The sequence below is a fragment of the Gadus macrocephalus genome, chromosome 23 (assembly GCF_031168955.1).
Source record: "Gadus macrocephalus chromosome 23, ASM3116895v1".
Classification (NCBI taxonomy): domain Eukaryota; kingdom Metazoa; phylum Chordata; class Actinopteri; order Gadiformes; family Gadidae; genus Gadus; species Gadus macrocephalus.
The window spans coordinates 1,994,956-2,020,193 of NC_082404.1; the positions used below are offsets into that span (position 1 = coordinate 1,994,956).

Here is a 25,238-nt window from a genome sequence, read left to right on the forward strand (position 1 = left end):
CCTTCCCCCTTTTCATTGAGCTGTCGCCCAGGCATACAGCCTATCACATGTCTGTCTGACGCCTAGACCCTGGACCACCTAGACCCTGGACCACCAGACCCTGGACAACCTAGACCCTGGACTAGGACCAAGGGCTGGGAGAGATGATCCAGCAGGTTACCCTGTTCAGCTGGGAGCTGCTGTCAGACCCCTGTAACTTCTGCTTATGAACGTGGGGCTCAATCTCACGGATACGTTACACCCAACTGCCCCCCATCCTCCTTCCTCCTCCTCTTCCTCCTCGTTTTCCTCGTCCTCCTCCTCGTCCTCCCCTTCCTCCTCCTCCTCTTCCTCATCCTTGTCCTTCTCTTCCTCCTCGTCCTCCTCTTCCTCTCCGTCCTCCTTTTTCTCCTACCCTCCTCGTTCTCCTCTTCCTCATCCTCCTAACCGTCCTCCTCATCCTCCTCTTCCTCAGGCCACCTTGTTTCTAGTGACAGGGTGATTACATGAACACCTTGTTTGAGGTCATAAGCTGTTTGTCTTTCAGCAGGAAACAGATCCACTGGTTGAGGGAAACATTGACCTCTAATCTTTTTATTATGTACAGTATGTGGTTGTTGAGGGTTTGTTTTGGTGGATTGGCCTTGCGCCATGCTAAGCTCAAGTCGCTAACGCAGTAGCTCCACGCCATGCTGAGCTCGAGGGGCTAACGCATTAGCTCTACCCCATGCGAGGCTCAAGGGGCTAACGCAGTAGCTCAACCCCATGCTAAGCTCAGGGGGCTAACACAGTAGCTCCAGTGTGAGCTTCAGGTGAGCTTGGTGCTAGGTCCTGGTCCTGGTGCTAGGTCCTGGCCAGCTCTTGGCTTGCTCCCACAGGGGCAGGGAGTGTAGTGTTGGAGTTCTCTTCAGAGTGCCTGCTCACCCATTAGAAGGTGCTGGTCAGTAGGCCGGTTCTGCTCTCCTGTCCCCCTCAGACGTCTCTGTGTTCTCCGGTTCCATCCAGAGAGTGTCAGAGGACACATCAGTCCCCCGCTGGACAATACTGATCTACTGACCAACGGGCCTCTGTATTCTGTGTGTGTGTGTGTGTGTGTGTGTGTGCGTGGGTGTGGGTGTGTGTATCCTGACCCGTGTGCTCTGCTCCTGCAGGGTCCATGCTGGATGTGATCAAGCACATCATCTCTCGCGGGGAGCACAAGACGGGTGTCCTGGACGAGGCCAGCATCGCCACCATGCTGAAGGAGGTGCTGCTGGGGCTGGAGTACGTGCACAAGAACGGACAGATCCACAGGTACCGTGCAGCCGGATACACTGGGGCGGGGCTCAATCTAAGTCCTCCTGGTCCCCCACCACTCTACCACCACTCAGAAGGGCCATGAAAAGGAACAGGCAGGTTATCTCGGGATGAACTCAATGGGCCATAGTTAGTGGTGCTTGGAGGAGGTCACCTCTAGCTCTGAGTCCAGCTGGGTTTAGTTCCCCTCTGGCTCTGAGTCCAGCTGGGTTCAGATCCCCTTTGGCTCTGAGTCCATATGGGTTCAGATCCTCTCTGGCTCTGAGTCAAGCTGGGTTAGGGCAGAGCTTCAGTTTGAAGCAGCTCACACACCAAAGGAGGAGCGCGGGCCGCGCCACGCGACGCAGAGACCACAGGTAGGGAAACTCTGGTTCTCTGGTTGATGGCTCACTATGGATGAGGCTGCGCCACGGGCCAAAGGGCCGACCTTACACACTCACACTCAGCACCAGAGTGGAGCGTCTCAGACAACATGCCACCGTTTCAGAATGAAAACATACTTTATTTTTGCCCTTTCTTTATAGACACGGTGTGAATGAGTTTGTAGATGGTAGGTGTTTTGACCTCAGTCTTACCGTCAGGTAAACCCCACTATTGTCAGAACAGAAACTACCGAGCCTTTGATATAATTGTAATCATAATTAATGTTATTTCAAACACAATGTAGCCTATTACTCTTAATTAATTAATTAATTGTATAATGCATATGACCTAATAATGGATCATGAGTCCTTCCTACAACGCCCAGAACTTGAGCCCTGCTTACACGCCCACGCACACAGAGACAGAGAGAGACAAACTCACATGCACACACACACACACACACACACACACACACACACACACACACACACACACACACACACACACACACACACACACACACACACACACACACACACACACACACATGGATACTGACACACACAGACACACGTGGACAATCGCACACACACACCCATGCACACTGGCATACACACACACACATACTATTTCCACCGCCTACAACCCACTTGAGGTGTGATGATCAAAATGATGAACCTCAGAGCTATGTTTAAAGGTATGCTACCTTTTAATGTAACTTCTGTGTATCCCTGCTGTCACCAGACATGAAACACGACTCTCCCACACCGCTAGTATTGTGCTTCCTAATGAGTCTGTATCAACACTGACCTTGAGGGCCGGGGGCCCACCACAAGACATTCACCACAGCCAGCCAAGTTCAGCACCTTGGCGTTCACAGGGCGTTGAGGGTGACCTCTCTGCGCCGTGGCGCTGGTGGAACCCGCAGCCCGCTGCTAGCGGAGCCCTGCCTGGGAGGGAGGGAAAATAAGTGCTGCTCTGTGTGCACAACATTGGGGAAGCTCAATGAAGCTGTGGGGGTTGATCTAGAAACCATACAGCTCAGATAATTCTGTTGTAATGAACAATAAACCTTGCAAAGGTAAAATCCCTCCCAAAGTCAAATCCCTCCCCAACGAACCTACAAATGTGTCCGAATTTTAGGGCTCCCTCCAGGATGTGGTGCAAGGGGCCGGTGTGGGGCCCCAGAGCCCTAGGAGCAGCCGGTCAACTCGGGGTGCTAGGACGTATATAAAACGTACTCTGGACATGTGGAGTAAATCAGGAGCTAAAGGAGGGGGATGGGCAGTTCATATGGAAGTTTCCTCTGATGTCTCCCAGGGTCAGGCTTCAACCCTTCTTCTACTGATCACTCTCCCCCTCTTGCTCGTTTTTGGATGTTAACGAGTGCATCAGGACGGTCAACAAGCAAGGATTCTGCTGCAGTGAGCAGGCAGGATTAAAAACCTCTTCTTGCTCCTCACTGCCGGTCAGATCAATACTCACAGGGTCAGGTGACCGGGCCTGATGCACATCATCAACACCACAGTTCACACTATGGCCGCGGCCGTCACCCAAAGACAGGGATGAAAGCGTTGTTGGAGGCTGGGGTCAGGGCAGGCTGATGAGAACGCCCCCCCTGTGCATCCACACCACCCCTATAATCTGTAAAAAGATCCCTCTCAGGCCCGTGCACACGGTTGAAAACTATAGCTACGTTTGTAACTATGGTTCTAAGAATTCCGGATGACCGGTGCTTTAGCACTGGATGTTCCATCTCGGGAACACGTGGGTCGAGTAAATATACCAACAAAGTCACCTAGGTGGCCCGAGAATATCTAGATATTCCGGAAGTCACCCGAGGATCTGTTCCAACAGTATCTTCTCGCGAAATCTGAGAAGTCTGAGTGACAGAGAACTCTGGCGGTCATCCGGAATTCATAGAACCGTCATTACATGCGTAACTATCGTTCTATTTCATTCCTACTGACTGCCAGAGATGGTGCTTTAGCACTGGATGACTTATACCAAAAAGGTCACGAAGTGTACTCACCGATTAAGGGCTCGAAGCCGTTCGCATGGCAGCCGTCGCCACAGGATGAGGAGCAGCGACAATAACTCTGTTGAACCGCGCAAACGTACATGATAAGGACCATGTCGCCGCGGAGCAAATGTCCTGAAGTGGAAGCCCCTTCAAGGCACCCCATAATGTAGCCATACTCCTGGTAGAGTGGTACTTAATGGCCAAGGGCACAGGAAGCCCCTGTGCTCTATATGCATTCTAGACCACATCTACAATAAAGTGGAAGAGTCTCTGTTTCGACAGGGCAGCCCCCTTCCTGCAGCCCCCTTAACAGACAAAGTGGTTATCTGTCTTACGCAAGCTGGTTGTCGCTTCAACATATGCCCTAAGCGTCGGGCACAGCGGGTCCTACACTCTTTCTGCACCCCCTGGAGAGCCATGGGGATTGAAAGCAACCAACTCGATCGATTGGTTTACAGGATGGGGAGACAATCGTTTTGGTAAGAGGGATGGATTCGGCCAGAGCACCACTCCTGACCCATCTGATTGCCAGCGCAAACATGCCTGGCTGACTGACAAGACATGGAGTTCGACGACCCACTTTGCAGTCGCAACCGAAAGTAGGAATGCCATCCTCATGGTCAGACGCGTCAGGGCTGCCTGACTTAGCGGCTCAAATGGGGGTAGACATAAGGACCTCAGAGCTACTTGCAAGTCCCATGCTGGTGCCCTCGGGGGCCGTGGCTCCCTTCAGAAACTGCTTGACTAGGTAGTGGGACCCTACCGTCTGATTATCCACCCTTGCATGTGCGGCCGAGATCGTTGCAACTTAATCGCGCAGGGTGTCTCTGCTGTTGTCCAACACTGAAAAGCTAGCCGCCGACTGCAAATTAAAAGCAAAGGTAGAAAGGTGATATTAGCTGCTGCGCTAGCCAACGGCTACGCGTAGCCTACACACTTAGCTGCTATTTTTTTTTTTCACACTTAGCTGCTATAATATTATATAATAAAAATGAATCTTATTGGCCAATTGGAAATTTAATTCTTTGATAATTTTAGCAGTCCCTTTTATCCAAAGGGAATTACAAGTTATATATATTTTTTTTTATGACCAGGCAGGGGCAAAGGTGTTTTACTTTAGGAAGCCTGGACTATGAAACATTAAGGGGTTTACTGTAGGAGGCCTACAGGTCTACACTAGACTATTAAACATTAAGGGGTTTTAAATCTAGGGCCTACAGGTCTACATTAGACTATGAATCATTAAGGGATTTCCCCAGTCTACCCAGACATTGGGTCCACGATGGCGCCGTGAGAAGTGACTTCCTTTTGAAATGTGACACTGCTTCAATCTTTGTTTTTCTTTGCGATTTCCTCGCATTTTGTGTGACCCCTTAGTCATGCTTTATCTATTTGGCGGCAAGTCTGTTGCCATGACGACTATGTCTGGGTGTTGAGGCGCTGGCGGTGTATGCAAGAGCATCGTCTCACCGTCTGCCTTTCAGGAGGCGTGGACACTAATAATATTAATATGAGAGGAAATGAAGTAGCAGCCGTCGGTAGCGGAGCGAACATTGACCAACCCGCTGAGGGAAACGGCCACCTGTGTTTAATCATTGATGCTGCTGCATCAATGCAGCAGCAGACATATTATGGTGTTTATTATGGTGTTTTCCCAACAAGTAAACATAATAAATGAGTTCCAGAAAACATGTTTTTAAAGCCATTTGCTGGAAATAGCTTTTAGGAAAAAAAATCTTGCATACAGCTATTCCCCTCTGTTTCAGTCCCTTCAGAATGTGCTGTTTCTGGTGTCTGTAGCTTTAATGCAAATGTGCTGCTGCCCATTGCATACAAACTAGTTGTGGGGGTGAACCACACATATAATAATATATAGGTATCGATATAATATAATATCTGATATCACGGCCGAAAGCTATGTGCGCCTCTGATGATATTATGAATCATAAAGACTGCGTCTGACGTCTTTGGTACCTCCACAATAAGTAAAGACTCGTAGTGGGGGTTATCTCTGCCATGGGTGAGAATAATTGGGGGTAAGGAACTTTGGCTTTGACTCTCTGAAGTCCAGATTGAACGGCGACATGGAGGAGAAAGCGATCTCCCCCCGCCTGAGCTGCCGGACTGCCGCCGATCTCCCCCCGCCGGAGCTGCCGGACTGCCGCCAAAGCTCCCCTGCAGAGCTGCCGGACTGCCGCCAGAGCTTCAGTGGCAGTCCGGCAGCTCCGGCCTTGGGAGCTTCAGCGGCAGTCTGCCGGACTCCCTGCCAGGCAGTGACATGGCAAACTTGCAAATTATTATTATTTATTTTTGTATGGAATCTCCATGCATATCTCACTCATACTCATACCCCAATCATGTACGGATTTATTTCAAAGTTTGTATGTGTCTGGGAGAACCAGAGATCCAACACAACACCCCAAATCCCAGGAAAAGTGTTGTTTTCATAATATGTCCCCTTTAAAGGTCGAAATTAACGTCACTCAGGCAGAGTCCGCTGCACCTAAATGAGGGTCCTTTTGTTGTGTGTGATCACACCTGTGTGATGTGTGTGAGTGTGAAAGGTCAAGCCTTAAATGTCAGCCTAACATACGGGCAACAAGTACAAGTCATCGGTGCGCAGTGTTGTTGCTGTGCTGGAGTTACTGTAGGGTATACAATGGACCACAGGTTTGATGCCAGGGACGGCCAGCGTCTGTGTGCTAAACAGTGAGACAGTGTCAGCAGAATAAAGACGATGAATGAGAGGAACACATTTTAGAAGCTGTTTGAATGTTGAGATGTGATGGTGCGAGGGACACAAGGTTGTTGTGAGCACGCATCCCTGTTGTTGTCTTTATTAATGGCCAAATGAGTTACCTTTATAAGTAAAGGAATAACCCTTCTCAAACGTTTGCAGTTCACCCGATGCTGATCAAACGCTACAGGTCTTATACAACCAGAGGTAACGTAATGTTTGCCAACGATAAGGTGCACATGCAGTCCAATCCTCCCTTTGATCTTCTTTCTAAAGGGACTTGAAGGCGGGCAACATTCTGCTGGGAGAAGATGGCTCCGTGCAGATCGCAGGTATGTATTCAGGAAGCCATTCAACACCATGCAGTTGACTCTCTGACCGACGGTGAGCTATCTTTATCCAGCGCGCTCTGACCCTAACCCATTATGGTTTGGAAGGATATTTAAACTTTATTCACCTAAATTTAACCATTATTGAGTTACCAGGGGTTTGCAGGCCCACATAAATCCATGGCTCCCCCAGACCCTTGAACTGTGAAGATTACCCTTGAAGAGTGAAGATAACTCACCAAACTCCAGCGGGAACAAGTCCCGACCTTCTGCTGCAGCAGCCTCATGTCCAACCCCCAGCCCCCTAAAGCAGAGTCACTTAACCCTGGTTCAACCCCCAACCCCCTTAAGCAGAGTCACTTAACCCTGGTCCAACCCCCAGCCCCCTTAAGCAGAGTCACCCAACCCTGGTCCAACCCCCAGCCCCCTTAGCAGAGTCACTTAACCCTGGTCCAACCCCCAGCCCCCTTAAGCAGAGTCACTTAACCCTGGTCCGTCCACAATGACGTCTCCTTGTGTTTGTATCCTGATGGCCGTGGCCTCTGTGTCTCTTGTGTTTGTATCCTGATGGGCGTGGCCTCTGTGTCTCTTGTGTTTGTATCCTGATGGGCGTGGCCTCTGTGTCTTTTGTGTTTGTATCCTGATGGGCGTGGCCTCTGCTCCTCCCTAGACTTCGGCGTCAGTGCCTTCCTGGCGACTGGCGGGGACATCACCAGGAATAAGGTGCGCAAGACTTTCGTGGGAACGCCGTGCTGGATGGCCCCTGAGGTCATGGAGCAGGTGAGCGCCGTCACCATGGCAACGGGATATTCATAAACATTATCCATGCAGCCCATTCCAGAAAGTACCAGTTGCAGCTGGGACCCTTTTGGAGTGTGAGGGGCTCCTAAAGGACTGTGTTGGGGGTCCTGAGCTCTGTGGCTCCTGGCTTGTGTGCTTCAGTGGGACTCTTTGTTTGTCTCTGTGATACTAGGTCAGTACTCACAGATGAGCTGGTGGAAGTTGCCACCAGCTCAAATTTCACTATCGCATGTGCAGTATAACAAGGTGGGACAATGAAGTGACCCTGACTCACTACACCTAGTACACGCAGAATACATAAATATAGAATCAAATGAATATATCAACCAATGAATAAAGAAGGAATGTCCATCCAACTAAAACCCCCACCATGAAGAAAAAATATTCAATATTTGTAATTGATAGATAGATAGATAGATAGATAGATAGATAGATAGATAGATAGATAGATAGATAGATAGATAGTTAGATAAAAAAGGTCAAATAAAAAGTAAGAGAGAGTAATATAATGCAGAATGTCCTCTCAAGTGGCCGTGTTACTTGCAGTGAGGTCTGAGAGTGAATCCGGAGTAGTTTCTGGAGCTTCATCTTCTCCTCTGCAGGTCAGGGGTTACGACTTTAAAGCAGACATCTGGAGCTTCGGCATCACAGCCATCGAGCTCGCCACCGGCGCCGCGCCCTATCACAAGTACCCGCCCATGAAGGTGAGGCAGGACTGCACCATCTTACACACCATTACACACTCACACACATTACACACCATTACACACATCATACTCACCATGACACACCGTTACATAATTTCACACCCTCTCACATCCCATCCTACGCACCATTAGACACCATTACGCGGTATAAGATCATCTGTCATATACCTGGATTGTATGTTTAAATGGCCACACTGCCTAGTGCTATGTGCAGTGGCGTAAATACCAGTGCACTGCACCGGTGCCCAGACGGTGCCCGCCCCCCCCCCCACTGGCTATGTGTATCTGACTTGAACAACTGATGGATTTTAATGTTTATTTATGTATTCAATCGTGTGTGTGTGTGTGTGTGTGTGTGTGTGTGTGTGTGTGTGTGTGTGTGTGTGTGTGTGTGTGTGTGTGTGTGTGTGTGTGTGTGTGTGTGTGTGTGTGTGTGTGTGTGTGTGTGTGTGTGCGCGTGCGTGTGTGCAGGTGCTGATGTTGACCCTGCAGAACGACCCCCCCGGTCTTGAGACGGGCATCGCAGACAAGGAGATGGTGAAGAAATACGGAAAATCCTTCAGGAAGATGATCTCCCTATGTCTTCAGAAGGAGCCAGAGAAAAGGTCTAAAACATGGGCCCAGTCACATATCATATGGAGAACCCCTCAGAGAAAATACCCAGTATTCTCTTACTCTAGAAAAAGTCAGACATATGATGCTGCTGACGAGGCCAAATCCACTCCAGCAGTCAGTGGCTGAGGTCCCGTTTTGCAGCCCTTTTATTGGCTGAAGGTGTTTACTGGCCTGGTTCCCCTTCCTTCTCCAGGCCTACATCCGCAGAGCTGCTGAAGAACAAGTTTTTCCAGAAAGCAAAGGTAGGTGCGACTCCCCTCATCCTGAGTCAGTCTCTGCGTGATGAATAATCTGTTCCGGTGTTGAGGCTCCAGCAGCACATCCACTAAACATGAATTTTCTTCACTCAACAAGGTCCGATCAGTGTAATGACATCATTATATATATATATATATATATATATATATATATATATATATATATATATATATAATATATATATATATATATATATATATATATAATTTTATTAAGCTTAATGATGACAAATAATGTCATTTTAACATTACCATTATACCGATATTCTACATTATAATCCGAATAAAATAATAAACAATCACATAATCTTAGATCTACCTTGACCCTAATTTACAAATTTACCATCCAGAGTCTAATTACCATCTTGTGATGGCACAGACCACTCATGATTTATCATCATAGATCTCATCATAACTTTTATATCAGTGAAATAGTTTCTCTTCAACAAACCAGATAAGTGCTCCTCATATTTGTGACATTCCAACCCAATTCTGAGTTGCTTTTCTGCTTGTCGTGTCAGTCAGAATTTTCGATTTAGCTTTATAATCCATCTTGTTTACTTTATCCACTGCTGAAGTTGCCGCTGCAGTCTGTGGCTGATCGGCCAGAGCTTGATCTATTTGTAGCTCGGGGAACAACGATAGTGCTGTCTCAGCTTTATCACATTCACAGCCACGTCCACCCTCTTTGGTTTTAGTAAAAGACCTTACGTGACACGTCCGCAGTACTCACAATGCACATCAGAGGGCAGCATTTGTCAGAATTTCAATGAGATGTTTATCAAGATGATGAGGCTGCTCGCAGCTACCACCACTGAATTCAGTGGCGGACTCAGAGTGTTTGAAGGGAAGGGGCAAACAATAAAAAGGGCACATTCTTGCTCTAGAGTGCACATCGTCATAATTAATTAATGAGAGGGCACTCATTCATTTTTTTCACCTGTAAAGGGCAGCCAATAAGGCACTTTATCTCGTATTCACCACTCTAGAAGGCACTTTTTCAACCATGGAGGCACTGTAAGGGCATTAAGAGGGCACTCATCGAGGCACGTTATCGGATTTTCTTATCTAGAGGGCTCATCATCATAATTTATTGTATGAAGGGGCACCAGGGGGCACCCAATAATTTTTTTCACATGTAAAGGGCAGACAATAAGGCACTTTCTGTCGTATTCGCCACTCTTGAGGGCGACTTTTTCAACCATGGTGCCCCCCCCCCTGAATCCGCCACTGACATTCCAAGTTCCCTCTCCCCAATCCTTTTTTTTGGGGAATTGCATATTTATATATTCCTTGATTTGGAGTTGCAATGGAGATTATTGTTTCCCTATTGATACAGCTGTGCCCCATGTCAAATTAATCCATTCTCCTTTTTTTATGGCAGAACAACGAATACTTGCAGGAGAGGTTACTTCAAAGAGCGCCAACAATAACAGAGAGGTCGAAAAAGGTAAGAGCCAGTCAGTAAGGTTACATTAAAGAAGACCTACATCACAAAGGTAACAGCCAGTCAGTAAGGTTACATTGAAGAAGACCTACATCACAAAGGTAACAGCCAGTCAGTAAGGTTACATTAAAGACGACCTACATCAGAACAAACGTAAAAGCCAGTCAGTAAGGTTACATTAAAGAAGACCTACATCACAAAGTTAACAGCCAGTCAGTAAGGTTACATTGAAGAAGACCTACATCACAAAGGTAACAGCCAGTCAGTAAGGTTACATTGAAGAAGACCTACATCACAAAGGTAACAGCCGGTCAGTAAGGTTACAATAAAGACGACCTACATCAGAACAAACGTAAAAGCCAGTCAGTAAGGTTACATAAAGACGACCTACATCAGAACAAACGTAAGAGCCAGTCAGTAAGGTTACATTAAAGTCGACCTACATCAGAACAAACGTAAGAGCCAGTCAGTAAGGTTACATTAAAGATGACCAACAAAGAAACTAGGATTATCCTCAGGTTTCTGCCTACAAACCGATGTGTGTTTGTGTGTCTTTTCGGACGTACGTGTGCGTGTGTGTGTGGGTGTGTGTGTCTATGTGTGGGTCCAGGTGCGGCGGGTCCCTGGTTCCAGCGGGAGGCTCCACAAGACGGAGGACGGCGAGTGGGAGTGGAGCGACGAGGAGCTGGATGTGGAGAGCGAGGAGGGCAAGGCCGCCGTCGCCGCCTTGAGGGTGAGCCCTGCCACCGAGCTGGTCCTCCGTCTCCTTCACCTCCTTCTCCACCTCTTCTTCCTCTCCACATCTTCTTCCTCTCCTCCTTCTCCACCTCTTCATCCTCTCCTCCTCACACTCTACTTCCTCTCCTCCTCCAACTCTTCTTCCTCTCCTTCTCCACTTCTTCTTCCTCTCCTCCTCCTTCACCTCCTCCAACTCTTCCTCTCCTTCTCCTCCTCCACCTCTTCTTCCTCACCTCCGTTTCTTTCTCATACTCAGCCTCTTGCTTCCACTCTTCTTTCTGCTTATCCTCTTTCCCTTCCCTTTTTTTCCCATTCCTTCTTCTCCTTTTTCTGCTGTTCCCCTCCCATTCGCCTCCTCCCCCACCTCTTCCTCCTTTTCTGCTCCTCCTCCTCTTTCTTCTCCTCTGCTAATCTTTCTCCTCCTTCTCCCCACCCTCTACTTTCTCCCTCTCCTCATCCACCTCTTTGTCCTACTCCACCCCCTCCACCTCCTCTTTCTCCTCTCTTTCTCAACCTGCTCCTCCTGGCGCATTAGCACCCGATAAAGCATGTCCCCACAGTCTATAATCGGATTCACAATCACTTATGACAGATGTCCTCATAATGTCCAAATGTCCTCATATCACCAGTTCGACTTCCATAGTTTCAATGCTCCTCTCTAGTGTCTGTCACATGTCAGTGTGTTCGCCAGTGTGTCTCTTGTTGTGTTATCTCCACTGAGTCTCCCACTATGTGTGTGTGTGCGTGTGTGTGTGTTTATTATCTTGTGTCCGGCGAAGGAGCAGCAGTCGAAGGCTGTTTGCGCGCCCAGGCGACAAGTGCGCTTCTCCTTCCCGCTCGAGCTGCCCACGGCCAGGGTTGTCCTTCTGCCAACACAATACACATGGCTGTTCCTAACAAGGAAGGGACTCTCTCTGTCCCACCAGGACAGGAACACATTCACCCAGACAACCATAAGAGGAGAGCGGGCCAGAGACATGGCGAGGGACAGGCCTGGAGAGAGAGGCTTGTGGAGAGAGGGAGAGCAGAGGCATGGGGAGAGAGGAAGAGTAGAGGCATTTGGAGAGAGGAAGAGTAGAGGCATTGGGAGAGAGGAAGAGTAGAGGCATGGGTAGAGAGGGAGAGTAGAGGCATGGGGAGAGAGGAAGAGTAGAGGCATGGGGAGAGAGGGAGAGCAGAGGCATGGGGAGAGAGGGAGAGCAGAGGCATGGGGAGAGAGGAAGAGCAGAGGCATGGGGAGAGAGGAAGATTAGAGGCATTTGGAGAGAGGAAGAGTAGAGGCATGGGGAGAGAGGAAGAGTAGAGGCATGGGGAGAGAGGGAGAGCAGAGGCATGGGGAGAGAGGAAGAGCAGAGGCATTGGGAAGGAGGAAGAGTAGAGGCATGGGGAGAGAGGAAGAGTAGAGGCATGGGGAGAGAGGAAGAGTAGAGGCATGGGGAGAGAGGAAGAGTAGAGGCATGGGGAGAGAGGGAGAGTGGTAGCGGTTGACAGAGACATGGAGAGAGAGGTAAAGAGACTGTAGGTTCTTGCAATGTGATGTACAGGTGGTTAAAAGCTCTTCAAGGGTTAGCCTCTGATACAGTTGTTTCTAGCTAGCTCCAGTCCAAATAGACAATGGGTTTTGTTCAGTCGTAAAAGGGAAGAATGTAACAAGGGCAATGGAGGACCGGCAGTGAATGATCACGAGTCCCTCGTCGGGGAAAGACAGAATGCTCCCCGGGTCGGAGACATACAGACACTCTGTGCTCGTATTTCCAGGGCTAGCCTAGCGCATTTATGTTGGGGTCAGCATAGATAATTTGGATCATTTGCACACCACGGTAACATTGGATGCAACTTTAAATTGTTCCCGAGCTCTCAGAAAGCCAGTGTGGGTGTGTGTAAACCAGCTGAGATCAGAGCGGGGTCCCATTCCTGGAAGCCATGTGTATTTCTATTCTTCAATCACGTTTGCAGTAACTTCTACTGACCTTAATCAAAAGTCCTAATCGAAACCTACAATGCACTACTGATTAACCTGAGTGGACCAATGACTCTCTAATGAATTAAGATAATCTTTAACCACTGATTTGACATTTGGTTTCTTTGATGAATCACATCTTTCACTGCCTCTGATAGATGCATTTCCTCTCCCAATGTGGAGCTCTGTTTCTATCGTGGCTGGATGAATGATTCATCATGGTGAACCGTTTTTAGGAGTTACTACTGGTATAATTAACTACCAGAAACCTAAGTGCTATTACTATGCCTCACTTCGTGTTGCACTGACACATAGAAACTGATCTCAAACCAAAATGGTATGGAAACTGTGGACAGCGTTCTGCGCAACCTCACACCGTTACGTAGGATATCACACTGCTTTACTACGAAGTGACCCAAGTTTGTCTCCATTTTGAAACTGCATTCAGTTCCTCGACCAGCGATCAGAACCGAGACCGTTCACTACACCCATTCAGTCTCTGCTGGCTTTCCTTTGCAGATGTTTGGAACACGACCGTATAATTGTGTGATCACTCTTTGTCTTACAAATAATTCTGCTTCTTCTATGTTGAGTTTTTTCAAGCCAATCCAACAAAATGCTCTGATTTGTTGCCAGTTGTCATTCGTTTGATCTCAAATTCAAAATACATAGTTGGTACTTTTACACATTTGACAATGTTATTTTGGCATTGAAATGCCACACTTGAATTGACATTTATACACACTTAAAAATAAGATTGAAACCAATTGAATTCACATAATGTAGGTAACAGAATCGTATCCCAACTGTGAAAGATTTTACAGTTACAGAACCCAAAGTCGACTATGCAGGCAGTCAGACGCAGGCTAAACAAATGGCAAAAGTGGACAATATCATTTCTTTATGTTGCGTGTACGTCTGTGTGCACACATACATCTGTGTGTGTGTCTATCTCTTTCTCTCTTCAAGTTATGGTCGGCTTGTTTTCGGGTGTACGAGAAGACTATTTTCTAAACATACCTTCATGTGTTTCTCCTAGTCGCCCAGAGTTAAGGAGGGATCCGAAAGTTCTGAGGTGGGTGATAGCGATAATAATGATGATGTCCCATTCTGTCAACATCTCCCACTGAATCTATTCAGTCTACCTTTAAACCTGCTGGGTTGAATCATGCCTGGTATTAAAAATGTTTTCAAACCAACTACGCTTTTGTCTCATGATTAAGATTTCCGATTTTTGTTTTAGAATAAACAAAAAATAATGCATCTCTATATTTTAAATGGTTATTTTAGGAATGTACTGATATGTAATGTTATACTGTTTAACAGTTAGTCGCTCCTTGAATCCAAACAATTACACCTGTGGCATTATGACTAACCTTTACTTGTTCATGTATGTATTTATATATATATGTATTCATTCATTTTTACATATATACATTTATACACACACTGTTTAAAATAGGACTTTGTGGCTACGGAGGCCTCAAGTAGTCATCTCCAGCCCCCGGCCGCGGGTCAGCCCCAGCTACCTCATGCAGCAGGCCAGGCTCTGCTGCAGCCCACGCAGCCCAACTCCCAACCCACTACCCAGGCTGCAGGCCCCGGCCTTCCCACTGCTGCTTTGTCTGCTCAGGTCAGTCCGCCGGCCCGCACCCCGTGCAGGACAGCCGATAGAGTTAGGCCCAATCCGGATTCATTGCTCTACAAAAATCTCCACCTTAAACCTACCCCTACCCCTTACCCCTACCACTCAACCCTACCCCTACGAAATGGGACGACAACCCTTCAAGACCCAGTTACAGTACGTCATTAGTAGTCATTGACAGGGTTTTGATGTTTAAAAAAAAAAAATAATGTTTAACTTTTGATGCAATATCTGTTTCTGGAATTTTACTATAATAGTTTGAATGTCTTAGGAATGCAACCTTACCCACATGGAAAAGCGTTGTATGATTAGATAAGAATATCAATCAAGCTCACAATCTGTTAGAAACTGCAGAAACTTTATTTTGGATCAAACATATTACAAGATCAACATATAAAACCTGAATATACATAGAACTTGAGGTAGTATGCCATTCGTGTAAAACATAAATATTAGGGGTGTAACGATTCATCGATACGAATCGGTATCCGGTTGGATTAACACAGGTGTGACTACATCGATATGTGGGCCCCTGAATCTATTTAAAATGACCAAGAATCTGTTGATGCACCGATTTAAACGTTGCGAAACGGTTGAGTGAGCTTTAGCCTGATATCAAGACAGAATTGTAAACTCATTTCATTCCGTTTCCATACGAATCCGGAAAATGAAACTGAAGGAAGCGAGCGGATCCGTGTGTGTGTTTGTGTATGTTTGCGCGTGCGTCCTTGGTGCGCCCTGTGACTAGGGAACAACCAGAGTTGTGAGTGCGCGAATAACTCAAATTTAAGTACAGCAAATCTGAAATCAAACGTGTGGAAGTCCTTTGGGTCTTGCCTCTGACAAAAGCTTCACAATATTTTAATTGTGTAGAACAGCGATCAAGTCTATAAATAAACAAATAAATCGACATGTAGTTCTAAATGTATAATTTTTTCCCCTATGCCATACAAAACTAAATATATAAACCTAGGTCTTCCAATGCAGAAGAGGTGCTTGAGGTGGTGGAGGGATGGGCTCTGTGATGGCAGCGGCCTCAATGATCTCCTGAAAGAAAACATAACAAATAAGAAGGAAATGTATGGCAGAACTGGGTTATATGGCCACATGTTATGTACAATATATAATAACTGATATATACATATTTCTTGCAAAATGAATGAAAAAATACACTGGTTTATAAAAAGCAACGACATCACATTGGTCAACCATTCTCCAGGCTAATAAGCATTTTTAAAACAAATTATTGCATTACTTGGCAGGGGATTAAAGCTTATCTTCAACCTGGGGTCCCTAGAACATGGAGCATATGGATATCATACGACATGAGCCCGGCAGTGTCTTCTATTAACATAGAAAACATTTACATTTGTGGTTTTCAATCCTGTCGCACCTTTTTTCGCCCGCCATCTTGCCTAGGATTTTTCTTTCCATTTTCTCGCAAGGTATTGTGGGAGCAAGTCAAAACTGGAGCGTTCTCAGTTTCAATGTGCCCATCGAAAAATCGAAATTTTCGAAGGGGGGATGTAAGCCCTCCCCCTTACCCCTTACCCTACCTTTAAATGGGTTTCGGACGCGGCTACACAGCGCGTGAACGCGCAACAGCGAGGGTTAGGGCTGAGATTTTGCTTTGAGCAATGAAATTCAGCCTTAGTCTATTGATTTAGAGACAATATGAAGACGTTTTTGTGACATTAAGCTAAAGTGCTAAAGAGTGACATAGTGCAGCTTTTTAGAGCATAACTTGAACTCGCTGTTCAGAGTTTGGGCTGAACGTCAGTTCAACACATAATAATGAAGCTGATAACGTTGTTATATAATGAAGTTATACATTGAAGTTGATAACTTTGTATTTCAAATGAGGTCTTACTGATGCATAGTTCCATTGATGTTGTGTTTGTGTGTTGGCAGATCCTAACATCAACAAGTGATCCTAAGGCCCCCATCAGCCTGGTGTTACGGTTAAGGTGGGGAAACCAACGGTTTATGTCCCTTAATAAAGAAGCACTAGGAAAGATTTGGAGGGCATTCTTCTGACAAACATGAGTTTGAAAATATATCCCCCAGCAGCAAGTGGGCAGAGAAAGGCACCCAGGAACTCGTTCTTTGGCCTGCTACACAGCCAACTACACATTCTTAGTTTTGAAATCAAGTGGTTTTGTAGCAGAAGATTCTATTTACAGATAGCTGCCAGAATATTATTCTTAATTTGATCATTTTGACACAAATATTGCTTACTGTTCCTTTAAAATATTGTTTGTTCAGACTAAGAGCCGAGGAATTATGTCTTGCATTAGGTTTATCAGGGCTCCAGACTGTGACCAAATGGTCGCATTTTGCGACCAAATATTGAGATTGTGCGACTGAATTTTACATCTGGTCACTCATGTGCCACCAGTAATTTTTACACGTTAATCGTGGAAGCTGCGCGTCAATGAATCCTGAATCTGTAGCAGACCAATCTGTGAGAAGGATACGGAATGGCCGCTGTTAGTGGCTAATGTGTGGAGGGGGTGGGTCCTAGATGTGCGTGCCTCAACGACTGTGAGAAGGAGAAAGATTTCACAACCTGCTACGTGCGTTTGAACAATGACCTAGCGAACTATTGATTCGTTCTACCGACATGCGGGGCTAGTGTGCCAGTGCCAGTCAGAGTCCTGCACGGGTATTATTTTGCAAACCCGAACCCGCCCTTACCCGCAATACTTAAATCCGCATCCGACCAGTGTTCCGACAGTAGCGCAAATTACATTCCTCAACCGACCAAACCCGCTATAAATTGATATCGACGCCCAACCCGCACCCGTAGGAAAATTAGTCACATGAGATGGAACGCAGGGCTATTACACTATCTGGTGTTTGGCGTGGTGCTTTAGATTGCTTCGCAAAAATAGCACATCATCCACTGTTCACACTACATGCGTCCGTCGGCGGATGGCCGAGGGTGTGTCTGACGTATAGGGGACTAGTAGACGCATACTGAAGCCATCGAATTGCTTCCCGCTATAGATAGATAGATAAATACTTTAATAATCCCAGGGGGAAATAATTTTTGTCACGAACTCCAGATATACATACACAAATATTAAGAATAAAATAAATATAAAATATATTATATATATATATATATACATACACACACACACACACACACACACACACACACATATAATATAAATACATATACACACATAAAAGATAAAAGATGCAACCTAAGAAATACAAATATACAAATAACATACATTTAAGGACATTAGAAATATATATACAACACCATATATACATACATACATATATATATATAGATATATATATGTACACACATACACATATACATATATATATACATACATACATACATACATACATATACACATACATACATAAGACAGCACAGTACAAAAAGTAAAAAGGTGCAAGAATTATAGTCCTTGTTTGAGGTCAGAGATTACAGAGAGGGGGGGGGGGAGGGTGTCTGACATTCTAAGGGAGGCGTTGTAAAGTTATTGGCCACAGGCAGGAATGATTTCCTGTGGCGCTCTGTGGTGCATCTGGGTGAGAGGAATCTTCTGCTGAAGGTGCTCCTCTGCTGGGCCAGTGTGTCGTAGAGAGGGTGTGGGACATAAATATATAATACTTAACTATAATGGCGATATGTGGATATAAATACAAAAGATGACACAAACAGATGGCTAAAAATAATCCTATTATTCCACATTTCTTTAAAAATATATAAGGCTGGATTTTTACTGCTTCTTCCTGCTTGTTATTGCAAAATGGATCCAAGAAGCGAGTGGAGTGCATTTGCATAACAGCGATCTAATTAGCTGACGGATCTGGCGCTGCATGAAAAGTTGAAAATTTCTCAACTTTTTGACGCAGGCCACGGAGCCAAATGGACTGACACGGGGCGATGCATTTCGCGATCGCCCCGTGCAAAGTCAATGAGATCCGTCGACGGACGGAGGTAGTGTGAACAAGCCCTGAAACTGTCGCTTCCGTGCTCGTCGAACGCATGCGCGCACACGTGGAAACCATTGGGATAGATGAGAATCACAATAAAATGAACTGAATTTGAAACCGCACATTGTAATTTCTGCATCTATAATCAAAATATGTATTAAGTAATACAGGGAAAATTAGTAGAAATTTGAATATTTGGTTGGCATGTTGATTCACGCTGTGTGCCCCTAAAATTTCTGGTTGCGCCCCTACAATTTTCAGTTAGGGGCCACAGTACTCTGTGATGATGAGAGAGAGTTGTGTTTGTCTTCCATTTACAGTATTTTGTGAGGTGTTTCATATTTCTACATTTTTGCTGCAAATAGAAAAACTAGAGTGAGCGATCAGATCACTCTATATCAAGGGTCTTATTTTTCCATTTCCTTCATTGCAGAAATGTAAAGAAGGAACTAAATGACATCCGCTTTGAATTCATGCCAGGACGAGGTCAGTAAGATGAAGTGATTCCTAAAAGCCAAACCCTGATTCAGACTCGTGGCAGCAGTATATGGGCCCCTCTCCATTGAGTTCTCTCCCTCTCTGCCTCTCCTCAGACACGGCTGACGGCGTCTCTCAGGAGTTGGTCTCCGCAGGCCTTGTTGACGGCAGGGATTTAGTTATAGGTCAGTAGCCCTGCTCTACGGACCGAGGACATGCTTGTTGACCCCTGCTGTGTCTGACAACCTAATATGGGGAATTAGACCCTTTTGTTGAAGACCTTACCAGAGATCTGCACTGGCTTCATTTCTATAGTGAGCTGAGAAGGACAAGTCAGTCAATATGTGTTCTTTGTCTTTTCAGTTGCTGCTAATTTGCAAAAAATAGTGGATGAGCCTCAGTCGAACCGAAATGTGACCTTCAAATTGGTAAGTGACTGTGGTCCCTTGCTCCAGGGCATCACCCCATAACAAAGTAGTGGTCAACAGTGTTGGGAATGGTGTCGTTACAAGGTTACTGGAACCAGTTTGTGTGTGTGTGTGTGTGTGTGTGTGTGTGTGTGTGTGTGTGTGTGTGTGTGTGTGTGTGTGTGTGTGTGTGTGTGTGTGTGTGTGTGTGTGTGTGTGTGTGTGTGTGTGTGTGTGTGTGTGTGTGAGATTTGTATTTTACGAAACAAGAATAAATGTTGTTATGGTAACGCTTGGTAAAAAAAATTAGTTAAGGGAGGATCAGTTTAAAGGAGGATGAGTCTCTTCCGTCCTCCAGGATGGTCCGGACCACACTAAGCAGTCCAAGGCTGCGTGTGTCCTTGGTTAATGCCTGTGTTCTGTCTCTCCTCTCCACCTTCCAGGCCTCTCGGTGGAGGCCACTGTGTCCTTGGTTAATGCCTGTGTTCTGTCTCTCCTCTCCACCTTCCAGGCCTCTGGGGTGGAGGCCAGTGAAATACCAGACGACGTCAAGCTGATGGGCTTCGCTCAGCTCAGTATTAGTTAAACAAATGGGACTTGCCTAAAAGAATGTAAAAAAAATAAATCATATGCATTTTTGTTTAATTCTCTGGCCGTAAAGAAACCACTACTGCCAACGAAGAGAGGCAGCATGCCTGCCAGCGGGGGCCAGGACACCGCAGCGGACTATAACAGTAACAGGGTTTACAGTATATATGTAGGATGAAGTATCTGACGTCTTTAACGTCCATGCTCTCTGCTCTCCCGCTCTTACTCTGTGTCATGTTCTGCATCTTCCCCATCTGAAGCACTTAAACCTGCTCCCTGTAACAAGGCCTTATCTATATCACATCTGAAGCCCTTAAACCTGCTCCCTGTAACAAGGCCTTATCTTCATCACATCTGAAGCCCTTAAACCTGCTCCCTGTAACAAGGCCTTATCTTCATCTCAGCTGCTGAACGGGTCCCTCGCCTCCCCACAAAACCACATGAAAGTGGTTTATATTGCTGATGTTTTAGTTTATTTGTTCTTTTTTTCTATTTTCTTTTGGTTGGAGGGGGACTCAATCAGAAGCCAGCCTGATGTGGAACCGTTACAGGCATTGAGCTTCTAAAAGCAACGCGGGTCGCCCACATCGTCACGTCGCGCAACAGTCAACTGATAAATAATGACTCACTAAAACCTTCACATAAGCCAAAATAACTTCAATACAGCATTGCTTTACCCCTTAAGGCCGTGTTCACATCTAGCGATTTTTGTAATAGGGAAAGGTTGATCCGACCGTATTTTCAAAAAAAGAAGAAGCTGGCAGCGTTTTTTTGTCCTAAAAGCACTGGGAGCGTTTTTTTATCGCTTAAGAACCAATTCTAGACCCGACATTACCCGCCTACTACGTATCCCGGCTAGAGCCCATTAGACATGTCATAGATCTCGACATGTTCTGTAATTAAAACTATTAATCGCTCCACCGGCACTATCCCTGAGGGATTTGTCCGCCATTGTTTCTTGTTTTGACAGTGAGAGTTTCCTCTCACTGTGTCAATGTTCCGCTTTTGATTGGTCAGTTGCCAAAAAGACCCCTGACGTCGGCCGCTTTCTTCCTGAAAGTTGAACTTTTTCCAACGCTCCGTATGGAAGAAAAAAACGCTGGGAGAGGCGTTTAAAAAAACGGCTGTGACTTTTTTCAGAAACGCTCTGCTCCATAGGAATATAATGTAAAACAAGCGCTGGCAGATTAAAAAAAACGCTAGATGTGAACACGGCCTAACCCGTCATGGCTGTATTGGCATGTCACCTGCTGCCAGAGCTGCTGAAGTGGAGCCAAGGAGCGCTAGTCCGGCTGGATCCAGTCAATGTGGGTTTAAACGTTGTAGTTTTATCCGCGCCAAGTGGACGATTGATTGTTCAGTTCCAAAAGTGAAACCGTCAGGGATGATGTAAGAATATGTAAGAATAATATTTACTTTTATTTTGGTTTTCTTTTCCGATTGGTGGTGTCCTAGTAGTGCATATAAAACCAATAACTAATTGATCTAATGTCATCTCTGAAGGCCTACATCAAACCTATTTTTCCTTCCTTTGTGTTTTGTTTTAATGGAGGGTAGCATTCCGGCCTTGTGTACCAAATCACTGTTAGGACTTTCCATAAAAGTGAATATATTAAAGTTTGTAAATTAATGTTTTTCACCAACATCACTGGAAGCCACAAGTGTTGTATGAGCAAATATGTGTACTGTTTGTCTGTCGGTGTATTATGCGATTTCTCTGTTTGGAATCTGATTCTCAAAGACTTTAAAGTGCATATTTGCTTATTTGGAAGAACAATTCGTACTTAACTTAACTTCTAGTACGTAAATAAGACCATATGGCTTTGATTTGTTTTTATATCTTGATATTTAATTTTTTCTTCTCTTTTCTGTCCTATGAGAAGATTTGGGATTGTAGCGGGGGAAAGGAAAACAACAGGAAAGGAAATGTAATGTTTAATTCTTCTGTTTTTGCAATCCACACCGTTGGTATGTTTCAAATGTGGCTTATTCACGCAGGTTCGAAGTCCTATGCTTGAACACATTACGCTGGGATTCAGCCGTTGTCAGGCAACAATACAAGGCCTGTCCAGGTCACTTTCTTTAATCCTGAGCTAAGTCAATAAAGAGTTCTCACACTCATTTAAGATTTCAAAATGGCTGCTTATTATAACACATCCCGTGTCACGAGTTTGTGGGTCACTTCATCTTAAAGATGTCTTTTAATACACAGAACCATGTCACCAAGATGTGCGTTAATACAACCCACTGGCATTGACCTCCATAGGAAATATGTATTACCTATTGGTAATATTATAGGTAAAAGTATGACCTATGGATCTGTGTGTCTTAAGACCAACTCAAATTTGTGAGGACTGAAAGAAGATGCTGAGTATCTCAGACCCCAGCCTTCTGCCATGTTTCATTTCTTGGTGTTGAGGTTTCAGTTGAGACCTCCCTCTCCTGGTGATTTTTGTCTCTTTAAGAGTTGTGGTCAAATGGCAGGTTTTCCCCTAACGTACAGCAAGGAGCAGAGCATCTAGCTAATATTAAAGGTTCAAACACGCAGCATTGATGCCATTGCCTGTAGAACGGGCATGGATTTGGATTTGTCAAACCAGTGTTGGCCAGACTGTACCCCTGAGGAATCCTTGACACTTCACCCCTCTCTCAAACATAACCTGCTGGGTCTTTATCTCATGCTGATCAAACTGAGGACACTCAGACACAGGTTTCTTCTTTTTTTGTGTTCAACTCAGTAGTATCACCACACTGATGTATTTACACTATCCACTCATTTTCAGTTTTCCATGCTTGGTTCTTATAGATTATTTGAGAGTTGACTGCATGTTTGATTCATTGTTTCAATCAATAAAGAATGAACATATCCAAACAGATTTGACTGGTTGCCATTGACTCAAACACTCAATATTTGTTAAGGTTACAATGTTGTTGGGTGTGTCAAAATGCATGCTTGTTAAAAGGATTTCAGTAAAATATGTTTTTCACTAATTGTAATAAATTATTTACCCAACATTTATTCTATTAAAGCCACAATGTGTACGATTAAAGTAAACTACACATGTCGCTGCATGTGAATTTTCTGCGTGGGGTTGCCCTAACTCGTTGTGTGGGTAATGTTCTTTGAGCATGCTAACAAGCTAATGCCCCCCCGCTGCCGAAGAGGTCCTTTCCTTTTCGAAGATCTGCTTATGCGTGGTTTCTATATATGTAAACCAACTTTGACGCCCTGAGTTGTTCGTCTTTGGAATGGTTGAAGTCAGTGTTTTCTCGCCATTGACTTCCATTATAAAAAATAGGTTTGTTAGCAACTTCATCATTTTTCATTTCAAATTGACACTGATGTAATTTTGTTGGATATCAAAACAAAACTTTACATAATATCTAAGGTCCTTCATGGGAACACAAAAGTAACAATGGCGCCTCATTTGGATAATCGTACTTTCTCATAAATCCACCATAACTCAGCCATTCTTAACATAATTACAACCAAAATTAAAGCTGCAAGCAGCACTTTACGGGGGCCAAGCCTAATGCAGACCATTAAGACCCTGAAGACACAGAACTTTAAGACCTTTTTTGTCTGCATATGGTTGACAACGCTGGAATAGCCTCAACTTGGATCTGGCGATGGGAGAACAAACTTCCATGACTGTACGTCAAAAGGCTGAGGAGTTATGAGTCTTTAAAGTTTACAATTGATCGCTTTAGCGCCCCATATGGTCCTATTTGGATAAACTTTAGCTTGGTTAACCTTGACCTATGCTTCTTTAAGTTTCATGTTTTGAATTTAGTTTGTATTCATTAGGGATGGGCATGATTAATCGACGATCGACTAATTGATCGTTAAGAATTTCGTTGATTACGTACATTTTTCATCGATTAAACTAATGCAGTGTGCAATTAAACATTTTGCCACACGGGGGCAATATTTAAATTTGCGGCTCCTCCCCCGCAATAAACATCCCGCTTTGAACGGTGAACTCTTTACGCCTAGCAGCTATAAAAACTACAAAATGACTATTAATGAAGGCTATGTGGAAAATGCGCCGACTTTGGCTCAGCCTGGCTCCGCCCTATTCCGCTACGTAGCTAAGATGGCTGCTGTTGAGTACGAAAAGTGACATCGTCACACACTTCGCGATTTGACCGTATTCAGTACACTTATTTTCGCCCGATCTGAATCGGAACGCCCTACGTATTCAAACTTAAGACTAGTAAGTACGGATAGTATGGATATTGGAACACGGCGATGTAATCATGAAGCGGACGATGCCTCGGCGAAGTCTGGTGTGGGACCATTATGATTTTAAAAATTATTTCTTGGGGAGCAATATAGGCCTACCACTCAAGGCGAGGTTAGCATCGAAGCAGAAATAAAGAACTTTCTGAGCCCCTGGATTGTGGAAAGTGGTTCCCCCGCCTTGCCAAGTTAGCACGGAGGTATTTGTGCATCACGGCAACGTCGGTCCCCTCAGAGCGGGTGTTTTCGGCGGCTGGACTGACGGTCACCAGGCTGCGGTCGCGTCTGACGCCAGAGCATGTCAACATGCTCATCTTTCTGAACAAAAATCTGTAGACTGGTTGGTTAAGTTATAACACAATTGCTTTTTTGATATTATTGTTATTATTTTGGGAAGAAACTAGGGTTGTGTTTATTTTTAGTTATGTTTATGAGCACCGGCTTTGAGCTGCATGCTCCGTTGCTTAGAGCTTTTAATGTAAAATATTATTATTATTATTATATTATCGACTAATTGATCGTTAATTCTCCCGACGATCGACTAAGACAACTTAATCGAATGCCCATCCCTTGTATTCATACTACAAAAAGTTAGGGCCAGATACCAAGTTTCAGATTTTATTTTTTTCATGTGCCACGGTTCATGGCTGTATAGGTCTGACC

At 45.1% G+C, this 25,238-nt stretch overlaps 1 protein-coding gene across 3 annotated transcripts in view; it reads left to right on the plus strand.

The window, feature by feature from the left end:
* oxsr1b (oxidative stress responsive kinase 1b) overlaps nt 1-23,208 on the plus strand; it is a 48,546-nt gene extending 25,338 nt beyond the window's left edge. For 2 of the 3 annotated variants that reach the window (XM_060045445.1, XM_060045447.1), the window contains 15 exons: nt 1,131-1,272; nt 6,675-6,730; nt 7,398-7,507; nt 8,131-8,232; nt 8,707-8,840; nt 9,044-9,092; nt 10,492-10,557; nt 11,165-11,287; nt 14,292-14,327; nt 14,715-14,885; nt 16,809-16,864; nt 19,294-19,346; nt 19,454-19,522; nt 19,701-19,765; nt 20,256-23,208. In XM_060045445.1, the coding sequence (XP_059901428.1) occupies nt 1,131-1,272; nt 6,675-6,730; nt 7,398-7,507; nt 8,131-8,232; nt 8,707-8,840; nt 9,044-9,092; nt 10,492-10,557; nt 11,165-11,287; nt 14,292-14,327; nt 14,715-14,885; nt 16,809-16,864; nt 19,294-19,346; nt 19,454-19,522; nt 19,701-19,765; nt 20,256-20,330 (1,307 nt within the window). In that variant the 3' untranslated portion in view covers nt 20,331-23,208. Of the gene's footprint in view, nt 1-1,130; nt 1,273-6,674; nt 6,731-7,397; nt 7,508-8,130; nt 8,233-8,706; nt 8,841-9,043; nt 9,093-10,491; nt 10,558-11,164; nt 11,288-12,071; nt 12,477-14,291; nt 14,328-14,714; nt 14,886-16,808; nt 16,865-19,293; nt 19,347-19,453; nt 19,523-19,700; nt 19,766-20,255 lie in introns of those variants that run through there. The other variant, XM_060045446.1, reaches the window with a different exon arrangement.
* The last annotated feature ends 2,030 nt before the right edge of the window (nt 23,209-25,238 follow it).